Source organism: Chrysemys picta, chromosome 1 (assembly GCF_011386835.1).
Source record: "Chrysemys picta bellii isolate R12L10 chromosome 1, ASM1138683v2, whole genome shotgun sequence".
Lineage (NCBI taxonomy): Eukaryota > Metazoa > Chordata > Testudines > Emydidae > Chrysemys > Chrysemys picta.
The window spans coordinates 351,410,563-351,427,909 of record NC_088791.1 but is presented as its reverse complement, the minus strand read 5'-3'; the positions used below and the strand labels follow the sequence as shown (position 1 = coordinate 351,427,909).

The following is a 17,347-nucleotide window of genomic DNA, read 5'->3' as shown; positions in this document are numbered from 1 at the left end:
TTTGCGGCTACTTTGGGGTTATATTTAATACCGTAATTCTCTGTTTTTCGTTTGAAACACCAGCCAAACCTCAATCGGGATACAAGTGCCAGTACTGGGATTTTGATTTGGAATTTGATTGTCATCTCACGGTTTTGTTGCTAATATTCACCAACTCCTGCAGGAGCTAGTAGCTTTTTAAAAAAAAAATCAAATCTAATCTAGAGATCTAATAAAACCTTCCATCCTGATCTTGATGTGTAGGCTAATGAGTTAATTAAAAAAAACCCTTTGTTTCAAGAAATAGATGGAGCTACTTCTAGCGTAGTTTTTAAGTCACTTTGGGCTAATGATGCCGTAGAAATCTGGCAATCATTCAAGCTGAGCTGGAGGCAGAGAACAGTGCCGGGGATCTTCAGCTGGAGCAGACCAAACCTGGAAGCTGGGTCAGCACAGACCAGCTGCGCTAATGGGGCTCCAGGGCTGAGCTACCACAACAGTGACAGGACAGTGGATGCTGGCCATGCCACAACTAACACAACAGCCAAGTGCAATGAGAAGGTAGGGAGAGCAAGGTAGGGCCTGGGCAGAGGGCCCAGCACAGGGAGATGTCACCCGACGGGGGGGCCTTGAAGGATGGATTAAGAAGGGGGTATGTGACTCTGAAGGGAGAGCAGATGTTGGGGAGAAGGGTCCTACTTCCTAGAGCCTGAGGGTATGTGGCCACTGACAGAGCAGATGCCTTACTTCATAGAATATCAGGGTTTGAGGGGACCTCATGCGGTCATTTAATCCAACCCCCTCATCCCTAAATGGCCCCCTCAAGGATTGAACTCACAACCCTGGCTTTAGCAGGCTAATGCTCAAACCACGGAGCTATTCCCCCTTACCTGTGGTATCATCACAGCTTAGAGCCAGGGCCTGGGCAGGAGGCCTGGGTTGTGTGAAGAACAAACTAGAAAAGTGTCTTACATCCCAGAGATGGCTGTTCGTTTTGTTCCCCATGCCCACAGAGCGAAGTTCCTTGTTTCCTTGAACATTTCTCAGTTTTTCATTTTTTTTTAAATTGCTGTTTAATAAATTACATTTGGGTTGAACTTAGTATAGTGATCAGTGGGTCAGGGAAGCGTCCAGTGTGAAGAGAGTACCCCAGAGTGAGGACACTCTAGCCCCTGTCCTAAGTGACTATGATGAGAATGGGTCTTCAGCTTGCCAGGAATCCTGGGCCCAGCTGTGTCACCATTTCCATACAGGAGTGTGGAAGGGGAGTCCTTCAGATGAGGCAGGTCTCCGGGTAAAGTGAGTGGGAGTGTGGACCCAGACCCTTTCTCTAGACAATTTGCCTGGGGTAGTGCAGAAGGCAGGAAACTTCCCCACAATAGTTTACGAGTCTTCAGCATTAAAGAAATTAATAGAAAATTTTAGTTTTGTTTTTCTCATTGTGCTCCAAAGAAAGTTTCTGGAAACGGGAAATGCTGTTTCAAAACTGCTACAACCCAGAGAGAAAGACCTATACAAAGTAGCAGTATTATTTTCCATAGACATTGAACTTCTAGGTACATTTGAAAATGTGGTCCAAGAAGCCAAACATTCAGCAAGTAAATGATCAGAGGCAGTTCTCAGCATCCTCAGGAAGGCTTTCCAGGAAGGCTCCCCAGTGGGAGATTAACATCTTCTAAGACCTATTGTTTAACCAGCTATCTACCCTGATTGCATTCTGTCTAGTCGGCGTTCTCAAGGTGTAAATAGTTTTGTAACAGATACACAGACAATGTGCCTAACTTCAGAGACAGAAATGATACGTTCATTCAAATAGGATAATCATATTCACTAAATCATAACCTTTCCAATGATACGTCACATGACCTATCTTGTCTAAAATGCATCATATTTATGCCATAATCATATATTATAACAATATCTCTATGAATAATATGAGAGCGTAGTGTGACAGTCAGCCCCTATGAACTCTAAACTCTGTACAGGGGTGAAGGTTCATTTTTGGATGTTGATCTCCAGAACCAGGTCTGTGAGCATGTCTATCAGTGTCACCCAGCAGGGTATACTGAAGGAGTGGACGCTGAGGATACAATTATCCAGCTACAGGTCGATTGTTATCCCCTGGGAACATAGGTGAGCATCTGCTACTTAGCTTCCTCTGAAAAAACTCTCCATGTTTATCTACTAAGGTAGGATGGCTTGTTTTGGGTTGCAGGGCCGTATACTGTCATTTGCCAGTACATCGCTACATATAACGCAATGAATCTTCAGTGCATCGCTGAACCCTCTCCATCTAAAGCCGAGTTTGAAATAAGCTTCATCATATTCCCTCCCATCCCTTGCCCTATTTGTTGACCCCTTCAAAGAACTCTAATAGATTAGTAAGACATGAGTTCCCTTTACAGAAACCATGTTGACTTTTGCCCAACAATTTATGTTCTTCTATGTGTCTGACAACCTCCTCTATTTGACAAACTGGTTTTGAAAAATTTAAGCTCCCACATAAACATCTGTCCACTTCTAAAGCCAACCTGGAACTTCCTGGAGAGCTCTGGCTTGTGTATTTATCTCCCCCATCTCCATGTGTTCTTTTCTATTTCATTTAACATTTTTCACCTGTCTCTTCACGTCCCATGGTTCAGCCAGGATTGGGACTGGAAGTGCAGAGACCCTTTTGCCTGGGGACATCCACAGTTAAAATCAAGACCCAGTGAGCTTGAGCTAAAAGACCAGAGGCTTTAGCTGACAGCTCTAACAGGCCTATATCGTCAGGTTCAGGCACAGAGTGAAATGTAACACTCACTGTCCCGTGTGTTATACAAGCTCTCCCCTTCTTGGGGCTCAGTTTTCTTAATGCAGAAATTAGCAATAATAAAACAGAAGTTCAGCTCAAACCTCCTCTATTGGTTAGTATGTTCATATGGATCCTCCCTCCTGGCTGCTCAGCCCAAACCCTATATCCTCTCTTCCCACAGAACCCCTCCCTGCTCTGAAACAAAGGAAGACATTTGCTCCTGGTTCAAATATAGTCCCAAATTTCTAGGGCAATTACCTTTCAACAGCACTGGTACATTCATAGATTTTAATACCAGAAGTGGCCAGAGGGACAGGGGAGGAAGGAGCAGTGAGAGACAATGAGAGTGGAAAGGGAGGAGAAATACTGGGGCGAGTGGAGGAGCAGGGAGAGAGAATGCAAGAGGGGCAGGTGATTAAGTGGGGGCAGTAAGGGTGATAAGGAAGAAAGGGAGAAGGCTAGAAGGACAGGGAGGGACAGAACAACAGCAGAGATTCACTGGAGCTCCTGCCAAGCAGACACAGGAAGACCCGCATGTCTGTTGGTGCGTTTAAGTTTGGGATTGAAACCTGAAATGCTCACATATTAATTGGGGATGGCAACTGCCCTCTAAATGTTCAAAAAACAGAATATTACCTTCTCTCTAATATCCTGTAGCCAACACGGCTACAAGGACACTGCACACACAAAACAGAAGGCAGTTGAAAAGTCCCACAATAGTTATAATAATAAATTAATAATTACTGCTAGGATCACATTGTTTTTCTGTCAATCTCATGATCTTTGTGTGTGTGTGTGTGCGTGTGTGTGTGTGTGTGCGCGCGGTGGGGGGATCTGTCCCATGGATTTTGAATGTTTTGGGTTGACAATAATGAGAGACAACTTCACTGACAAAAAAAAGCCGATTGGCGGGACTTCGGCGGCAGCTTAATCGCGCTGCTCCATTCTTTGGCGGCACTTCATCAGCGGTTCCTTCACTCCTTCTTCCTCTTCGGCGGCACTTCAGTGGCAGCTCAAAGAGGAAGAGAGGGACTGAGGGACCCACTGCCAAATTCCCACCGAAGACCCGGACAGGCCGCCCAATAGCGGACGGAGTGCCACCCCTTTCGATTGGCCGCCCCAAGCAACTGCTTCCTTAGCTGGTGGCTGGAGCTGGCCCTGTCCATGGCCTGTCCTCTGCTCACCTGCCCAGGATACAGATCAGGTATGAAGTCTGTGATGTGCTTGAAAACTGTGTTGGAATTGTGGACTGTCACTTTAATTTCAAAGGGGTTTACTGATCCTGCTTGTAGGAAAGGAGCTCTGTAGGGAAGTGAGATATCTGAGTGACTAGAGTAAGGTGAGGTAAGTTGGGGATGTCTGCCTTAGGGAGCAGTCTGTTTTGTCTCTCTCTGCTTTGGGGTTCTTCTATGTGAGAACTCTGAATTCTAAGAAACAAAGCAGGGATACACTGCAATCTACAAGTAAGATGATTTTTTGTTGTCAGACAAAAATAATGGTTGTAGTCCATTAAGGTTGCAGCAGAACTCACCCCCTCCACCCTTTTACAAACAGAAAGAAAATGTTCCAGAGTGTGTTGGTCAATTGTTTCCAATAGAGACAGGGAAGTGTTATTGCCATTGTAGAAGGCACTGGTGAGACCTCATCTGGAATACTGTATGCAGTTCTGGTATATCACGTATAAGAAAGATGAATTCAAATTGGAACAGGTGCAGAGAAGGGCTATGAGGATGATCAGAGGAGTGCAATACCTACCTATACCTGGATTTTTCTAGCATGGAATTTCTATCCATACAGATTCTATGGTACAGTTTAGATTTTTACTTTAGTTGATTCAACACATTCTTTCACATATAGTACCACTTCCACAGCAGCACAATCTATTCTGTCATTCCTATATATCTTGTACCGTAGTATTACAGTGTCCCATTCATTATTATTTTTCTGCCAAGTTTCTGTGATGCCTATTATAGCAATATCCTCATTTAATACTAGGCACTCTAGTTCACCCATCTTAGCATTTAGAATTTTAGCTCTCCCATATAAGCATTTGTACATTTTGTCAATATGCAGTTGCTTGCCTGCCTGTCTTATATTTTAATGGGACTCATTCATGTTTGACTGTTGCTTGCTAACTCCTATTTGTAGAATCTTAGAAGTGTGGGACTGGAAGGGACCTCAGCAGATCATCTAGTCCAGCCTCCTGCACTCAAGGCAGGACTAAGCAATAACTAGACCATTCCTGGCAGGTGATCTATACTATCCCTGATTTAATATGTTCTTAAAAATCTCCAGTTATAGAGAATGCACCATCTCCCTAGCTATTTGTTCCAGTGCTTAACTACCCTGACAGGAAGTTTTTCCTAACGTCCAACCTAACCCTCTGTTGCTGCAATTTAATTCCATTGTTTATTGTCCTATCCTCAGAGGTTAAAAAGAGAGAAAAAATCACCCTCCTTCTTGTAACAATCTTTTATGTACTTGATAACTGATATCATGTCTGGGACTTTTCAGCTTGGAAAAGAGATAGCTAAGGGGGCTATAAAATCATGACTAGTGGGGAGAAAGTAAATAAGGAAGTGTTATTTACTGCTTCTTGTAACACTTGAACTAGGGATAACCAAATGAAACTAATAGGCAGCAGGTTTAAAACAATTAAAAGGAAGTATTTTTTTCACACAACACACAGTCAACCTGTGGAACTCCTTGCCAGAGAATATTGTGAAGGCCAAGACTGTAACTGGGTTCAAAAAAGAACTAGATAAATTTCATGGAGGATAGGTCCATCAATGTGGATAGTGATATCATCCCTTGGCCCTCACTCCCCTCACAACTCAACACCTGGAAACATGTAGCACGAAAAAAGACTGAATTAGGGAGTTGGTCCCAGCTTGAGCGTGGAAGATCTTCTATTATTTAAGAGGGTTAGACACTGCTTGATTCAAATCCTGTCTAGTTTATAGAACTCAGATTATGTTTTTTACTTTTATTTCTTAGGTAATCAACTTTGATCTGTACAGTTACTACTTGTAATCACTTAAAATCTATCTTTTTCTAGTTAATAAATCTGATTTATATTTTATCTAAGCCAGTGTATTTTGCATGAAGAGCTTGGGGAAATCTGCTCAGAAACAAGAGCTGGTGCATGTCCTCTCCATATTGAGAGATGGGCAGACTAGATAATAAACTTACAACAGTCAGGCTTCTGACCAGGGCAAGATGTACAGCTCTGAGGTCCTAGGTTGGGGAACTGGGGAATTGGCTGGAGTTTCTCTAATGTTGGTTCATGAGTAGCTGACAAAAGCATTCATGTAACTCAGCTGGGTGTGTCCCTGCCTGTGGATGGCTGTGTAAGTGCAGGACCTGGAGAGGTTTAAAGCTTGTCACAGCATCACAATGTGAGAGGAATTGATAAGACAGAGGGCTCAACAGTACCCCAGTTTGAGTTTGCACCCCAGGGAACCCATCACAACAATGCAGCGACCTGTTTGCTAAGCAGCATATATGGTGTTGAGCAACTAACATCAGTGATCTGAGATCTGCTCTAGCTGCCCATCATCTTTTGGGTGGAATTTAAGATATTGGTATTGACCTACGTAGGACCTGATATCTACAAGATCATCTGTCTTTCTCTTTCTCCCCAGGCGATACTCTCCTTGTGACAGGCAGAAGCGCGTCAGCTGGAGCCCCCACTGTTTAAAAATTGGAAGATTTCCAATTCAACTTTAGAACCCAAATGCCCCCTCTGCTGCAAAGATCTGAAAGAAGGCTGGGTACTTGACCCACTGCCTCCAAACCTTGGAGATAGGTCTTGTTCCTAGACAGGCCCCCAAACTGTAAAATACATGGGCACTAATCAGCACTCTCAGGAGAGAGAGGGGGGCATTATTAGTCAATGATCAGAAGGTGTGCCATGTGGGCTTATCTGACCAATTGTTCACCAAAACCTTTTGGCTAACAAATGCACTTGTGGGTTGGTTTCCAAACAAATAAAAGGGTTCACTCTGCCTGAGAAGTGTTTGGAACTAGGTACTCACTTCGCCTGGCAGGAATGGGCTGTCAGTGGAAAGACAAAACAATACAGATCTAAAATTCTCTGGGTGACCGGGAAAGGCTAGAAAAGACCACTGCAATGGACATATACAACGGTGGTGTCTTGAATGGGTCTTTTCAACAAACCTATTATATTTCAACCACATGTTATTGGGCTTGAGGCAGGAATTGCTAGGTATAATTCAATGATCTATTTTACAGGAAGTTATATTAGATCATTATGTCCCTTCTAGGTTTATAATCTATAAAGATGAGTATGGCAGATGGTGGGGAGCTGTTTAACAGAAGGCTTCATAGTATGCAAATTTTATTAAAGAATGGCATATTAAGGAAGGATTTCAACAAATAAGTAAATATTAATAACAATTATTTACAATAAAGAGCAAGGTAACAATGCTTAAAAATTACATTTTATTACGAGGCATCAATAGCAAAGCCATAGTTAAAGATGAGTCAAGTTTTGTCCTTAGAGCAGGGATACAACTTCTGTATGTGTGAAAAACACAGTGTAGCCTCAGCCAACACTTATTCTCTGAGTGCAGAATGAGTTTTCAGAGAATTTACAAGTCAACCTGCTAATTAGGTTAGGAATGAATGCATGTAATCTTTCTCCCTTAAAACTCTGTCTTCCTTATATGTATTCCACTGAACACCCCAAGTCCCTGTATGAAACAGGATACCTTATTCATGAAGGAGAAGCCCTAAAGGCATACGTTTTGCTGACTGGAATTTTCCGTGGTGAACACTACAATCTTTCCTTTTGGGAGTGTCATAAACATAGATCTCAGAGTAGCATAAAATCCCTCCTGAGCAGCTGTATTGAATCCTTACCTGTAAGGGGTTAAGAAGCTCAAATAACCTGGTTGGCACCTGACCAAAAGGACCAATCAGGAAAGAAGATACTTTCAAATCTGGTGTTGGGGGGAGGTTTTGTTTGTGCTCTCTTTGTTGTTCCCTCTCTGGACAGAGAGATAGAGCAGACAGTAAAAACATCTTCTGAAAACAAATCTGAGATGAGTATCTAAGATTACAAAAATTGTAGGTAAGGGCAATGAAATGTGTTAGATTATCTTTTGTTTTAGCTTGTGAATTTTCCCTATGCTAGGAGGGCGTTTTATTCCTGTTTTTTGTAACTTTGAAGCTGAGCCTAGAGGGGATTCCTCTGATTTTGCAGGTGGGATTCTTTTACTTTTTCTTTAAGTAAAGTTCTTCTTTTAAGAACCTGATTGATTTTCAGTGTCCTAGAGACAAAGGATCTGGCCGGTACTCACATTATTCTCAGGCCTCCCTCGCCAGGAAAGGGGGTGAAGGGGCTTGAGGGAATATTTTGGGGGAACAGGGACTCCAAGTGAACCTTTTTCCTGAGTTTTTGTCTAAATCACTTGGTGGTAGCAATACCGTCCAAGGACAAGGAAAGTAATTGTACCTTGGGGAAGTTTTAACCTAAGCTGGTAGAATATAAACGTTGGGGGTCTTTCATGTGGGTCCCCACATCTATACCCCAGAGTTCAGAGTGGGGAGGGAACCCTGACAGTGAGTCTGTAACCAGAGTCGCTGGAGGGGCTATACTGAAAATGTTCAATCAGGAAAAACTGCAAGGAATAGGGCAGACAATCCTCAAAAATGATGGCTTTTTCTTATAAATGATTCACCAAAACAGTAACCAAACAGCTTCTATAATACCAAGAAGCCAAAATACAGTTCTCTTTAATGAATCTAACCTTTGGCTACCACCCAGACAACAAAGTCTATATTGAGGGTTATTTAAAATCTTATTCACCATCTATAAAGTTCTACCACTCCCAAAAGAAGTTCTACTGCCAAGAGATTGGACACGTTACTCACCAGGTAAATGAATATTTCAGATCTTACCCAATACAAAATTACAGCCAATTTTTATTAACTAATCTATTTATTTAAAAGGAAAAAAAAGAGAGTTATTGTGGTAAAAATCATACAGATATGAATCAAGTTCTTAAGTCAGTTTCATAGCAGACATGGTGAGGCGGCTGATTTGTAGAAATCCTTCTGGAATTCATGGAAAAATTCATAGTCCAGTAGGTAGTCCATGTGCAGAGTTAGTTCAATTTTTTTCATAATAATTTCAGGGTTAATCCAATAGTTCTCAGTCTTGTGATTTGAACTTCCCCTGACAAAGTTTAAGCAGAACTGAAATAGTAAGGATGAGGCCCCAAAATCCCGTTATAACTGAAGTTCAGCTGTTTAGCTCCAGGTCTGCAAATTATCACTACAGGCATTCCTTGGATGAAGAATAGGTAGTGTCCATGGTGACTTTGAAGTAAATCTCTATTTCCTAGGCATACACCAATAACTAGATGCATAGATTAGCATAAGGCAATTAACCATTCAAACCATTTCCTAGGTAGTTTACTACAAACTTCAAGAAATAAAGACAATGATATTACTACACTACAAGTTTCATCTAAATGTTAATATCTCCTTTTCATCTCTGAATCAATAGAATATAGTAATGAAACATTAATGACAGGAACTGAAATTTAGCATCTACAAGCTAATTAAATCACATCGCTGAACTTCTAATAAGATATAGGTAAAGGCAGATGAATAGGATTAGTATCTACTTCTGATTCTCTAACGATACAGGGATACATTTCAAGAACTCTAGTCTATTTACCATGGCTTTGCTAAATATCTACAAGGAATGTCCCTCTTTACAATTTCAATACTTTTCTAATATGTCCTTAAAGGTTGCTTTTAGTTCAACCAGCCTGCTGGTTGCTTAACCCTCACTGGCTCAGTGTGACAGAACCAACTCAGTGCTCCCATTGGAGCCTGTTAGTGGAATAGTTTTGAAAGATCTTCACGATCCGTTTACGAAGCTCCTTAGTTTTTATGCTGTACACAATGGGATTGAGCACTGGGGGGAGGAGGAGGTGGAGATATGACAGAAGAATTTGACTCTGAGGAAGAGCCTTGTTCTCGAACCTGTGAATCATAGACAAACTGATCAGCGGGGTGTAGAAAAGCAGGGTGGCACAGATGTGGGAGACACAGGTGTTCAGAGCCTTGAGACGCTCTTGCCAGGATGTGATACTCTGCACAGTCTTAAAGATCATGATGTAAGACAAAACTATGAGCACTGAGTCTAATCCGAGAGAAGAAAGGACAATAAACAAACCATAGAAGCTGCTGGGCGTAGTATCTGCACAGGCCATCTTCATCACATCTGGATGCAAACAATATGAATAAGAGAGAGGTTGGTTCTTGCTGTAGGGCAACCTCTTGAGAAGAATGACAGCTGGGATATGCAGACCACTACCCCTAATTATTATCGCCAGCCCTATGTTTCCTATCCTACCACTGGTTAAAGTCGAAGCATATCTCAGCGGGTGGCGTATTGCAACAAAGCGGTCAAATGCCATGGCTAATAGTACAGAGGATTCCATAACAGAAAAAGTGTGAATAAAGAAAAGTTGGGCCAGGCAGACATCAATGCCAATTTCTCTGGTGTTAAACACAAAGACGCTGAGCATTGTTGGCAAGGTGGAAACAGATAAGCCAAGGTCAGTGACAGACAACATGGAAAGGAACAAGTACATGGGCTCATGGAGCTTCTGCTGTGTCTTTATCACAAACAGAATCAGACTATTTCCTAACATTGCAATGAGGTACATGGAACAGAAAGGGATGGAGATCCAGGGGCCATCAGCTTTCAGCCCTGGAATTCCTGCCAGGAGGAACATTGCAGGACTGATGTTGGTTTCATTGCAGGTTGGCATGATGTGCAGGGGTGGAGGGTGGTTCTGGTCAGTTTACCATACCACTTTCCCTACAATTAAAAACAACATTATTAAAAATACGTGAGACCATGACAGAAAATATGGCTCTTCCTGCCACTGGTCTACAGACAGTTTGGAGTCAGTACCTTGATTAAAAACCCTTGTGGTACTCACAGATCCCCCGATCAGTTATAAAACTCCATTACTAATAATATCCTGTGCTTGCATAGAGCTTTGCATTCATAAATCTCAAAGTTCTTTATGAAAGATCCCAAGTGTCCATGGGTCTGATTCAAAGCCCATTGACACTCATGGGGAGGATGAAATAGATCCTCATTTAACTGAGGGGGAAACTAAAGCGTAGAACAGGTAAGCAACTTGTGCAAGGCCATGCAGGAGATCAGTGACAGAACTCAGGTCTCCAGGCTCTCAGCTGAATGCCCCTTCACTAGATGGAATTTAGAATATGAAAAGTTGTATGAACTCAAATTGTAAAATGGAACATAAGAAAAGTAGAGCCGACCTGAACCAAAACACTGGATCAGAATACCCCTGCACTCTGGAACAAGGTTTCAGTCTGGATCCCGATCTCAACTCTTTAGCTTGGATCCATCTTAAAAAAGTAAATGGTTTAGCTATTTTAAAATCTTCTGAGAGGAAAACAATGATGTGGATTGTGAATGGTGCATGGGCTGAGAAGCATTTGTACAAACTACTCAGTTATGACTGAGAGTGACCCAAGGGAGGCTGTGGCAGAACAGGGAACAAACCCCAGCTCTGCTGTGTTTTAGCTATAAACACCAGCCTTCAGCTTCTGTTGTACATGATGTTATTGTTGGAGGGGGAGGAAGCCACTGAAAACTGCAAATGTCGGCAATGTGCTGTCTTCATTCAAGATGCCTCCTTTGCTCACACTTGGTGAAATCCACTCCGTGCAGAAAGCCAACACATGGCTTATGTACCACTTACATTCCTCAACCTGGAATTTTGCCATATGCACCAGTTTACTGTGAAAAAAAACCCTATCCTCAGGTGTGTGCCTACTCCTAGAGTCATCAACTGGCCAAACTAGCCCTTACCCAGGCAAAACTCTCATTGAGATTAAGTTCTGTTGGAACAAAGATAAAGAGCTTGATTATCCCACTTAGGGTATCACAGCAGATACTCCGGGAGGTGTTATATGCCAAGCAAGCACCATGCCTCTGGAAGCTGTAGGAAGCACAGGGAGTGTATGTTTCTCTTTCAGAGGTTACAGCACAGAAACTATGGTCAGATTATTCAGTATTTGCCAATCCGGGGTTACATGCACCCCTTCTTGTTAAGTGTCTGGTGCTAGTCACTGTCAGTCAGGTTATGAGTTTAGCTAGACCACTGTTGGATGTGGTATGGCCATTCCTAGGTTCCTTGTCACCATACACAGCTGCACGCAAGCCAATGGCACTCACGGAAAAGTGCCACACGGAGTTAAAAACACAAGCTCACTTTCACTGGGATTTGGGTTCCTCCCTCCTGAAAATTCCACCCTACACGGGTAATGTTTGCACCACTGTTTGCAACCTTAGATTGCAGGTGCCAGAAGGCAGGGACCTGTTTTCCTAGGGGTTTGGGTCCTGAATAAAATAACGAATAATGATGCTGATAATAAAAATGTGCAGTTCTCATTGGTTACAGATTAAACGTTTCAAGCAGTTGAGACTGCTATTAATAGAAGTGAAATCGATGCAATATGAACAGCGCACTTACCAAGCCACTAAAACAGAAGCTGGAAGAGTGTTCATTGTCTACTCCTGCGGAAGCAGAGCTTCAATCCTCTGCGCAGAAACATTCCCTCTTTCTGTCAGACATGCAGTGTGGAAGTATTTATAGAACACCTGGTAAAAGCTCTTGAGGATCAGTTAATCAACTGGGAATCACCATGGATCGCACTGTTGCATGTTTTAGCTCTACCAGCACAAATGGAAAATACTTAAAAGTTAAACGATTTGAAGCATTTCTGCACTGACTCAGTTTTTCACTGGTGCAGCTTCCAGGATTAAGGGGTAACCCAATTCAGAAATTTTTTTGGAATATTCAGCAATCGTCCATCTCAGAGCTGGTGTAAATGGTGTAACTGCATGTGTCAGGGGACTGGGACTGACTTACTTTCAGTCAGGATTTGACCCTGATTTTTTTTTCTCAAAGAGAAGTTAGTTCTTGTGAAAGGTGCCAGACTGACAGACCTGGAGATGTCTGTGCTTTATTGAGCCAAAATATCATGTGTACTATTATGAAATCATAAAACTAGAAGGCACCTTGAGAGGTCATCTAGTCCACTTCCCTGCACTTATGGCAGAAATATATATTATCTAGACCATCTCTGACAGGTATTTCTCTAACCTGCTCTGAAAAATCTCCAATGATGGAGAATCTACAATCTCCCTAGGCAATTTATTCCAGTGCTTAACTACCCTGACAGTTAGGTAGTTTTTCCTAATGTCCAACCTAAATCTCCCTTGCTGCAATTTAAGCCCATTGCTTCTTCTCCTATCCTCAGAGGTTAGGGAGAATAATTTTTCTCCCTCCTCCTTGTAACAAGCTTTTATGTACTTGAAAAAAGTTATCATGTCCCCTCTCAGTATTAGGAACATAAAAATGGCCAAAGTAGGTCAGACCAAAAGTCTATCTACCCCAGTATCCTGTTTTCCGACAGTGGCCAATGCCAGGTGCCCCAGAGGAAATGAATATAACAGGTAATCATCAAGTGATCCATCCCCTGTCACCCATTCCCAGCTTCTGGCAAACAGAGGCTAGGGACAACGTCCCTGCCCATCCTGGCTGATAGCCATTGAGGGACCTATCCTCCATGGATTTATCTAGTTATTTTTAAGCCTGTTATAATCTTGCCCTTCACAACATCCTCTGGCAAGGAATTTCACAGGTTGACAGTGTGTTGTGTGAAAAAATACTTCATTTTATTTGTTTTAAACCAACTGCCTATTAATTTCATTTGTTGGCCCCTAGTTCTTGTGTTATGAGAAGAAGTAACACTTCTTATTTACTTTCTCCACACCAGTCATGATTTTAAAGACCTCTATTATATCCCCCCTTAGCCATCTCTCTTCCAAGCTGAAAAGTCCCAGTCTTATTAATGTCTCCTCATACAGCGTGTGTTGCATTCCCCTAATATTTTTCCTTGCCTTTTTCTGAACCATTTCAATTCCAATATATATATTTTTGAGATGGGGCGACCACATCTGCACGCAGTATTCAAGATGTGAGAGTACCAGAGATTTATACAGAGACAATATGATATTTTCTGTCTTATTATCTGTCCCTTTCTTAATGATTCCCAAAATTTTGTTCACTTTTTTGACTGCCGCTGTACATTGAGTGGATGTTTTTCAGAGAACTGTCCACAATGACTCCAAGATCTCTTTCTTGAGTGGTAATAGCTAATTTAGATCCCATCATTTTATATGTATACTTGGAATTATGTTTTCCAATGTGCATTACTTTGCATTTATCAACATTGAATTTCATTTGCCATTTTGCTGCCCAGTCACCCAGTTTTGAGAGATCCTTTTGTAGCTCTTCCAGTCTGCCAGGGGCTTACCTAACTTGAACAGTTTTGTGTCTTCTGCAAATTTTCCCACCTCACTGTTTACTCCTTTTTCCAGATCATTTATGAATACGTTAAATAGGACTGGGCCCAATAAAGACCCCTGGTGGACACCACAATTTACCTCTTTCCATTCTGAAAACTGACCATTTATTCCTACCCTTTGTTTCCTACCTTTAAACCAGTTACCAATCCATCAGAGAACCTTCCCTCTTATCCTATAAGTGCTTACTTTGCTTAAGAGCCTTTGGTAAGCAACCTTGTCAAAGGCTTTCTGAAACTCTAAGTATGCAAAATCCTCTGGATCCCCCTTGTCCACATGCTTGTTGACCCCATCAAAGAATTCTAGTAGATTGGTGAGGCATGATTTCCCTTTACAAAAAACATGTTGACTCTTCCCCAACAAATTATGTTCATCTATGTGTCTGACAATTTTTTTCTTTACTTTAGTTTCAACAAGTTTGCCCATGACTGAAGTCAGGCTTACTGGACTGTAATTGCTGGGATCACCTCTGGAGCCCTTTTTAAAAATTGGTATGACCTGAGCTGTCCTCAAGTCATTTGGTACAGAAGCCGATTTAAATTATAGGTTACAGATGGCAGTTAGTAGTCCTGAAATTTCACAGTCCTGCAGGATTCCTTAGAATCATAGAATCATAAGACTAGAAGTGACCTCGAGAGGCCATCAAGTCCAGTTCCTTGTACTCATGGCAGGACCAGTACTATCTAGAACAGTAGTTCTCAAATTAGGGCTGCCACTTGTTCAGGTAAAGCCCCTGGTGGGCCAGGCCAGTTTGTTTACCTGACACGTCTGCAGGTTCGGCCGATCGCCGCTCCCATTGTATTCCCAAGTTTTTCCTAATGTCCCACCTAAACCTAATTTGCTGCAATTTAAACCCATTGCTCCTTGTCCTATCGTCAGAGGGTAAGGAGAATAATTTTTCTCCTTCCTCCTTGTAACAACCTTTGAGGTACTTGAAAACTGTTCTCATGTCCCCTCTCAGTCATCTCTTTTCCAGACTAAACAAACCCAGTTCTTTCAATCTTCCCTCATAGGTAATGTTTTCTAGACCTTTGTCCACATCTTTCCTGAAATGTGGCACCCAGAACTGAGCACAATAGTCCAGTTGAGGCCTAATCAACACGGAGTAGAGTGGAAGAATTACTTCTCATGTCTTGCTTACAACACTCTTGCTAATACATCTCAAAAGGATGTTCACTTTTTTTTGCAGCAGTGTTACATTGTTGACTCATATTTAGCTTGTGGTCCACTATGTCCCCCAGATCCCTTTCTGCATTACTCCTTCCTAGACAGTCATTTTCCATTTTGTATGTGTGCAACTGATTGTTCCTTCCTAAATGGAGTACTTTGCATTTGTCCTTATCAAATTTAATTCTATTTACTTCAGACCATTTCTCCGGGTTGTCCAGATCATTGTGAATTTTAATCCTATCGTGCAAAACATTTGCAACCCCTCTCAGGTTGGTATTGTCCGCAAACTTTATAAGTGTACTCTCTATGTCATTACCTAAATCACTGATGAAGATATTGAACAGAACCGGACCCAGAAGTGATCCCTGCAGGGCCCTTCCAGCATCACTGTGAACCATTGATAACTACTCTCTGGAAACAGTTTTCCAACCAGTTATGCACCCAACTGATAGTAGCGCCATCTAGATTTTATTTCCCTAGTTTGTTTATGAGACGGTCATGTGAGACAGTGTCAAATACTTTACTTAAGTCAAGATATATCACGTCTACCACTTTCCCCCATCCCCAAGGCTTCTTACCCTGTCAAAGGAAACTATCCAGTTGGTTTGATATGGTTTGTTCTTGACAAATCCATGCTGACTATTACTTATTACCTTATTATCTTCCAGATGTTTGCAAATGGATTACTTAATTATTTGGTTCATTAACTTTCGGGGTACAGAAATTAAGCTGACTGGTCTGTAATTCCCCAGGTTGCCCTTATTTCCCTTTTTATAGGTTGGCATTATATTTGCCCCCTTTCCAGTCTTCCTGAATCTCTCCTGTCTTCCATGACTTTTCAAAGTTAATTGCTAATGGCTCAGAAATCTCCTCAGACAGTTGTTTGAATATTCTAGGATGCATTTCATTAGGCCATGGTGACTTGAAAACAACTAATTTGTCTAAGTAATTTTAAACTTGTTCTTTCCCTATTTTAGCCTCTGATCCTACCTCATTTTCCACTGGAATTCACTATGTTAGACATCCAATCACCACCAACCTTTTTGGTGAAAACCGAAACAAAGAAGTCAGTAAGCATCTCTGTAATTTCCACATTTCCTGTTATTGTTTTCCCTCCTCATTGAGTAACAGGTCTACCATGTCCTTGGTCTTCCTCTTGCTTCTAACGTATTTGTAGAATGGTTTCTTGTTACCCTTTATGTTTCTAGCTTGTTTGATCTCATTTTGTGCCCTGGCCTTTCTAATTTTGTCCCTCTATAATTTTGTTATTTGTTCATATTCATCCTTTATAATTTGACCAAGTTTCCACTTTTCGTGGACTCTTTTTTGATTTTTAGATCATTGAATATCTCCTGGTTAAGCCAGGGTGGTCTCTTGCCATACTTCCTATCTTTCCTGTGCAGAGGGATAGTTTGCTTTTGTGCCCATAGTAATGTCTCTGGAAAACTGCCAACTGTCTTCAATTGTTTTTCCCCTTAGCCTTGCTTCCCATGGGATCTTGCCTACCAACTCGCAGAATTTAATGAAGTCTGCTTTCTTGAAATCCATTGTCTTTATTTTGCTGTTCTCCCTCCTACCATTCCTTAGAGTCATGAACTGTACCATTTCATGATCATTTATACCAAAGCTTCCTTCCACTTTCAAATTCTCAACCAATTCCTCCCTATTTTTCAAAATCAAATCTAAAATAGCCTCTCCCCTACTAGCTTTCTCCACCTTATGAAATATATTTATATGTTTTCGCCAATACATTCCAAGAACTTGTTGGATAATCAATGCCCTGCTGTGTTATTTTTCCAACAGGTGTCTGGGTAGTTAAAGTCCCCCATCACCACCAAGTCCTGTGCTTTGGATGATTTTGTTAGTTGTTTAAAAAAAGCCTCATCCACTCTTCTTCCTGGTTAGGTGGCCTGTAGTAAACCCCTCCATGACATCACCCTTGTTTATTA

The 17,347-nt window shown here is 41.7% G+C and overlaps 1 protein-coding gene across 1 annotated transcript; it reads right to left on the bottom strand.

Moving 5' to 3' along the window:
- Window positions 1-9,621: 9,621 nt before the first annotated feature.
- On the bottom strand, window positions 9,622-10,587 carry LOC101933583 (olfactory receptor 51G2-like). Its single transcript, XM_005311821.3, has one exon. The coding sequence runs from the start codon at window positions 10,585-10,587 to the stop codon at window positions 9,622-9,624; it is 966 nt and encodes a 321-aa protein (XP_005311878.3).
- Window positions 10,588-17,347: the final 6,760 nt, after the last annotated feature.